Below are 7,367 nucleotides of genomic sequence, written 5' to 3' on the forward strand. Positions count from 1 at the left end.
GACCAGCACGGGCCGGACAGAGCCGAGCCACCGCCTCAATGATTTAGCAGCCCTTTGTACAATTATTCATCTGACTGGAGGCAGTCAGTGTTCAACTGAGGCCTTGCATCTTTCATGACCACTTGCAGGCCATTCAGACAAAGGTACTTCCACAGAATACTTCGGGGACCCCACAGCACATGTATATTTATATTGTAGCGACCCAAGGGGATGGGCCGCAGCATAACGCTTTGTTCTGCGCAAAGGATTATGGGGGTGGGAATTTTTTTTTATGATTTATGTTGTGTTTTGACATGTTCAAATGTTCTGTTCATGTTGGGATGTGTTGTTTGTTTGGGGGTTTGACTCGGTAGAAGACTGTTTACTGACTGACTGACTGATTGTAGGACTGTGACTTAGACTAACGTCACCTGTTGTGACTGCATGGTAAGTGTTGTCAAATAAAAGCTACTCCTGTTGGTCATGCAGTGTATGGGACACAGGTTTGGCATTAAAAAGGGAGCTTGTGGGGCGCCCTCGTGGCTCACCTGGTGGAGCACGTGCCGCGTGGGGCTGGGTCCTTGCTATGGCAGCCTAGGATCGGGTCCGGCCCAGGCCCTTTGCTGTGTGTCATCCCTCCTCTCTCTCTCCTTCCTTTCCTGCCTCTCTCTAATGCCACTGTTAGAATAAAGCAGAACATGCCGGGGGGGGGGGAAAGCTTGTCTCTGGTGGCAGAAGTGGGATAGAGGGAATTGATCAAGAGCTTCATGAGATAGAAGAAGCCATATAGGACATGTACCAGCCGATGGTGCAGCTGGTCCAGCCTGATGGCGCCAGTGCACTCCGACTGATGGAGAGGGAGTTTCCAGCACGAGATAAGTGCTGACCTGAGACCAGTCATCCTCCAGTGGTCAGATGGGACACTGCAATGCTGTCAGCCACCATTGATCATCCAACAGCCATCCAGAGCAGCATCCAGATGGGCCTGTCATTACCCACAGCCGCTGAACAACTTCTGCTGACCAGACCAAATGTGGGCAATGTGACCCCTGCCCCAGTGATACTACCAACAGCCCCTCCACCTGATCCTCTGTCAGCCATGGCTGGATATCAAACCCCTGCTACGTTGCCAAGGTATGGTGGTGAGATGCCATGGGAGCCCTATGTCACCAAGGCATGGCTTGCAGCACAAGTATAACTGATGGGAAAGCGAGAAGGCTGCCATTCACCTGACTCTGGTGCTGGAATGGAAAGCGTTTCCAGGTACTGCTTGACCTGATGCCAGTGGAGCGGAGCAATTTCCAGGCCCTCATCACAATGCTGGAGAGAACGTTCGAGCAGTGTCACTCACAGACGAGAGCAAGGAGCAGCTGGCTAGCTGCTGTTAGCAGGAAGGAGAAAGCCTGGTTAGACTTGCAGCAGATGTGCGGCTGCACGTTCAATGCGGCTATCCACAGTTTAGTGCAGAAGACCTGGAGGACCTTGCCCTGCATGCCTTCTTGCAGGCACTCACACCGAATAGCCTATGCCAGCATGTGCACTTCGCTGCACCCCGGTCGCTGAGTGAGGCACTACAGGAGGCAGAGCAAGCCAAGGCAATCCTCTACAACCAAACCACCCCACTGAGGGCGTCATCATTTTGCCCACATGTCAGAACAGCAGACCGTGAGGGTGGAAAGCTGGAGGATGATGACAGGGAGTCTGTTCGCCAGGTGCCATCATCACCACCTTAGCCCTAGCGACAACCAACACAGGCCACCAAATGCTGCTACTGCTGTGATGAGCTTGGTCACAGAACCTGTGATTGGCCAACACCAGGATCTAAGCCTCATTCCCATCTGCCACCAGGGAAAGACGGGGGACCAGTCCAGTGAGGGGGACACTGCTTCCAAGTCCAGCCCCTCGCCAAGGCCGGGGACTTGACCACACCAGGGGCCTCTGCATGGACTGTAAACTCGATGGACAGGCTTGTCAGGCCCTTGTGGACACTTTATTCATCATCACCCTCATCTGTCCAGGGGTGTTGCGGGACACCAAGAGGGTGTTCTCTTCAGCCTGCAGCTTGAAGTTCTGAAGTAGCTGGTGGTTTTTCCTGGGGTAAGGGGGGAGGTTATCAAAAGGAGAGTGAGCCAGGGGGCAGTGGAGGCTGGAACTGGAAGCCACTTGATTCTTGAAAATGATTGTGAGTTCCTGGGTCTGAGTCAATATCCATATATGTGCTCCAATCAGGACTCGACCTTCTTTTCTTTCTTTGTTCTGGGGTCGAATCAGATTCATCCCGTCTCTTTTTGGAAGTGGCACCATGCTCAAGGAAACGGTTGGAGAGGTACAGCAAAGTTTTGCTTCACTGCATTGGAATGGAGCCATGCTGGAGCCATATTGCATTCATTTTGGACGGTGCAGGTACATTGAAGCCTAGGAAATCTACGAGCTTGGAACATCGAAAGAGGATTTTTCTTTACCAGTATCCAATCCACCACCATCATTTAAAACCTTTCCATCATAAAGCGTTAAGCCAGAGTTCTCCAACTCTGTTTCTTTGAGCCAGCCTGGTGGGTAGCCAAGCTGCCTCATACAGTAGATCAGCGGAGGCAGGGTGTTGGCTAACAATGTCGACCTCTTTGTCACCAGAGATGATGACTACATGCAGATGGGGTTGGTGCAGTATGCCATAGACACCAGCTTGTCCCCACCCATCCATCTGTGACCCCATCATCTGGCCTTAGCCAAGCATTGCGTGGTAGAGGAAAAGATCCGGGAGATGGCTGTTGCTGGGAGTAATCAAGCCTCCAGACAGCCCGTGGGGAGTGCTGGCTGTCCTGGTGAGGAAGAAGGATGGTAACTGGAGGTTCTATGTGGACTACAGGTACCTGAATGCTGTCACCACCAAGGACTGCTACCCACTGACCGCTGTGCAGCAGTCCAGCCAGTGCATGCCTACAGCACTCATAATTGGGCAGGAACTCTGGACACCTGGTTTTCGGGGCCCCACCCAAGCCAGAGATTGCCGGAGACACAGAACTGGACTACTGTCGACGGCTGACGGACCAGCTGCAGGTGGGCAACGAGTATATCCGCCAGGCCCAGGCTAATTCGGGGGTACTTCAGAAGAGGGCCTACGACACCCACTGTGGGGGACATGCATTTGTGCCAGGGGACAAGTTGGGGATGTTTTGTCCTGTTCGCACAAAAGGGATATCGCTCAAGCTGCACAGTGACTGGCAAGGACCTGGCAAAATACTGGGTCAGATCACTGAGGTGGTGTACAAGGTGCGTAAGCTGGGTCAGGGGCATGCGGTAGTGCTCCACAGAGACAGAATTGCGCTACCTGCCTACCAGCCCCACATTTCCTGTTGCTGGGGACGAGGGTTAGAACAGTACCCCATGCCGCTGTGCACACAGGAACATCTCCTGTGAACATCATCAGTTCATCAACGCCGCCAACCGGGTAACCTCACGGACGTTGTGTTGGGTGATGGGGTTGTCTGAGGCAACAGACCCCTCAGGTGTGGGCTATGTAGTGAGTGACCCAAAGGGGATGAGCTGCAGTATAACGCTTTGTTCTGTGCAAAGGATTATGGGGGTGGGAATTTTTTATGATTTATGTCATATTTTTATGTATTCAAATGTTCTGTTCATGTTGGGATGCGTTGATTTTTGGGGGTTTGACTCAGACCGAGTAGGGGACCATTTACTGACTGACTTACTGTTGGACTGTGATTTAGATTAATGTCACCTGTTGTGACCTTTTTTGGGGGGGGGGGGTCATTGTGATGTTGATTCTCTACATGGTAAGTGTTTGGCATTGAAACGGACGCTCGTCTCTGGTCATCAGTTCGTTCACGGCATAGCTCACCACAGGGTAGATGGAGCTGTGTAGTGATTTTGCGCATCTTTATTTCTGTGAAAATAGTGGAGAAATGTTATGTCGAGATATGAATGCTGTCGGCTGCGTTAAGATTTTTTTCCCTTTAAGTTTGACGCTGATGCCAAGGGACAGATTCTGTCACATTTCCTCGCATACCTGTCGTGTTGGTTGATCCATCAGGGCCCAGCTGATAGCTCTCTCTCTCGACCAACAAACTTTTGTTGGCTCATTTGAAAACTTACCATTGAGCTTGAAGGTGCTTAATCCCCCTACTTTCCTCCTCTGAAGTTCCCGAGCTCCACTTCAGGTGTCGTATATTTTCACAGTCGCTGCATAACGCGAGGGTCCAGGCGGCCGCGAGTCCGCCAGATCTGAGGGTTCTCAGCGAGCCTGTCACTGCAGACTGGGCAGGAACAGGTAGTGTAATTAGCTGACAGAAAACATGTTTATCTGTCAAGCAATGGCAGGATGGGATGGCACCAAGGGGGGAAATCACACTGCTCCCCTAACTGTGTACAGGCTATTAGGCTATTTCACAGAAAAGGAGAGTGCGAGCGTTTCCATTCTGCCCTACCCAATTAGGAGAAGAATTCCCCCTTCTTCAGCATTTATTACGCCTATTCAGTATTCTGGATGCCGCTATCACTTTTCCATAACTAGGCTGCACAAAGAGCAAATGCTCCATTTGGTGTGATTTGTTGCCTCGCTTGACCACTTCTTTGTCTCGGCCTGGCTGGTTAAGCGCTCTGGAATGGGGCACCCCCGCTGTTTTATCAAGTCTGCTGAATCTGTAGTGAAATAAGTGAGGGTGACAGTGACGGGGGGTGGGGGGGGGGCTTGGTGGGGTGGAGGTGGGGGTGCAACAGACCACCTTATTTGAATCATTTAAGCAAGATCCAATTATGGTCTGCACCCGGCGTGGAGGAAACGGTCCATTTTAAAGGCAACACAAATCAATGAGCATGGGCGACGGTGATGTGCTTGACAGCGGTGCCTGTTAGTGGGCAGGGCTACTCTTGAGGATCATTACACACCCTGTAGACAATACATTATCACCAGAAGAGAGAAATGAAAACAAAGAGCAGTGGGAGACAAGGACTGGGCCGCTGCCATCCGTAACACGGCCGAGCGCCGCCGTTTCCCATCACAAATGGATCCGTTATTTCTCAGACCCTTAAGGACTCTCAAATTCATCTGGCACTTTGAGCACTAAGAACGCCTTGCTTACTTTCTTAAATTTACACTGCTGTGTGAGTAATGCATGAAGACTTTTGGTCCATTTTTTCTAAAAAAAAAAAAAATTTAATATTGAAAACATGCAACTGATTAAACCACCAGAAGGTAAGCAATGCCCACGAGATAAGCAGACATTTGGTCTTCTTCTGTGGTGGAGATTTCGTTTTGGTGGAGTTGAAGGCGAGGTAAAAAAAAAAAAAAGAAGGCATGGACAGTTTTGTTTGTTGGGGGGGGGGGGATTTTCCCCTTTTTCTCCACAGTTGCACTTGGCCAATCACCCCACTCTTCCGAGGCATCCCGGTCGCTGCTCCACCCCCTCTGCCGATCCGGGGGAGGGGATGCAGCCTACCACATGCCACCTCCCATACATGTGGAGTCGCCAGCAGCTCCTTTTCACCTGGCAATGGGGAGTTTCACCAGGGGGGACGTAGTGCGTGGGAGAATCTTGCTATTCAACCACCACCCCCAGTCCCGGCACCCCGACCGACCAGAGGAGGCGCTAGTACAGCGACCAGGGTACATACCCACATCCGGCTTCCCACCCGCAGACCCGGCCAATTGTGTTTATAGGGACGGCCCTATCAAGCCGTAGGTAACACGGGGATTCGAACCGGCGATCCCAGTTGGTAGGCAACGGAATAGACCGCTACGCTACCCGGACTCCAGGCATGGACAGTTTTTGCAGATTTAACCACATTCAATTAATCTTTACATTAGAGCACCTTGAAGAATCCACACCCATCTGCACTGCGTTGACCATAACTTTGACTGAGCCCTTTACCTCAAGGACATGCTAAGCACCAGTGCACTCTCTCTCTCTCTCTCTCTCTCTCTCTCTCTCTCTCTCTCTCTCTCTCTCTCTCTCTCTCTCTCTCTCTCTCTCTCTCTCTCTCTCTCTCTCTCTCTCGCCCTCTCTCTCCCTCTCTCTTTCTCTCCCTCTCCCCTCTCTCTCCCTCTCTCCCTCTCTCACTCTTGCTCTCTCTCTGCTGGAGGAGGAGGCCATCTGGCCTGTACTGGTGAACGAGGCGTGCCGGCTAGAGTCAGTCAGGGCCAGGCCGGCGCCTGTAATGGCGCACAGCTCTCTCTCTCTCTCTCTCTCTCTCTCTCTCTCTCTCTCTCTCTCTCTCTCTCTCTCTCTCTCTCTCTCTCTCTCTCTCTCTCTCCCTCGCCTCCTCCTCCTCTCTCCTCGCTCTCTTCCCTCTCTCCTCCTACTCTCTCCCTCTCTCTCTCCCTCTCCCTCTCTCCGCTCCCTGCTCTCTCTCTGCCGGAGGAGGAGGCCATCTGCCTGTACTGGTGAACGAGGCGTGCCGGCTAGAGTCAGTCAGGGCCAGGCCGGCGCCTGTAATGGCGCACAGCTCTCTCTCTCTCTCTCTCTCTCTCTCTCCTCTCTCTCTCTCTCTCTCTCTCTCTCTCTCTCTCTCTCTCTCTCTCTCTCTGTATTGCTTTGTTTTGGCCAGAGACTCTATGAATCCCCTCAGCAGAACATTTTACATTTGGAACAGCCCTCATTTGCACTTGTACAGACCAAGCTGCACCGGGGCCAGAAAGTGGCCCATGAATGACATGATCACATCAACACGCCGGTGGCAGAAATGTGCCGTTTGTGCGTGTCGGCCTTCAGCTCTGTGGTAGCTGGTGGCGTTAGATGGAGGAGGACACTGCAGATTGAGAAGCAGGTATGAGAACTTGTCAGAGATGGTAGAGCGGGCTCTGAACCATGGACGGACTGGCTGGCACACAGGAGTCAGAAGCGAGACCCCAGACTTACGTCCAGCTGTGTGAATCTCATGAGCTCCCTTGCTTTTCCTCTTTCCCTCGCTCTCATTTCTCCCTGACCCCGTTGCTCCCTCTTTCTCCGCTGGCTTTTCTTTTTCCCTTCTTTTTATTCATCTCGAGTGATCCCCCAATCTTGCCCACTCCAAACTGAGCAGTCAGCAAGTCGGTGGCGAACTGCAAACCCCTTCTCTTGCAAGTCCGCATCGGCTGCGCTGGTTTTCGAATTAAACTACACTTGCTCTTTATCCGCCTGTGACATCACCCCCCTAAAGGCAGCATTCAATATATGCAAGGGTAGAAGTTAACCCCTTGCATCCGCTTTCCGGAGAAAGCCTCCTCTTGTACCCTGACACCCCCCCCCCCCGCCCCGGCTCTCTGCGGAGACTTCCGGCAGCCATTGGAGCCCTGTGCGAGCCCACCCCTCATCTATCAGTGACACTACTGGCTGACAGAGCACTTATTCACGCTCACTCATGAATATTCAATTCACTCCCACTTCAAGGGTACA

The 7,367-nt window shown here is 52.1% G+C and overlaps 1 protein-coding gene across 1 annotated transcript in view; it reads left to right on the top strand.

The window, feature by feature from the left end:
- The first annotated feature begins 2,281 nt into the window (after nt 1-2,281).
- The window catches only part of adgrd2 (adhesion G protein-coupled receptor D2), an 89,879-nt gene continuing 84,793 nt past the window's right edge, over nt 2,282-7,367 (top strand). The window contains exons 1-3 of the mRNA XM_056278983.1: nt 2,282-2,305; nt 2,977-3,262; nt 4,136-4,264. Of these exons, the coding sequence (XP_056134958.1) occupies nt 2,282-2,305; nt 2,977-3,262; nt 4,136-4,264 (439 nt within the window). The remainder of the gene's footprint in view (nt 2,306-2,976; nt 3,263-4,135; nt 4,265-7,367) is intronic.

The sequence above is a fragment of the Lampris incognitus genome, chromosome 1 (assembly GCF_029633865.1).
Source record: "Lampris incognitus isolate fLamInc1 chromosome 1, fLamInc1.hap2, whole genome shotgun sequence".
Classification (NCBI taxonomy): Eukaryota; Metazoa; Chordata; class Actinopteri; order Lampriformes; family Lampridae; genus Lampris; species Lampris incognitus.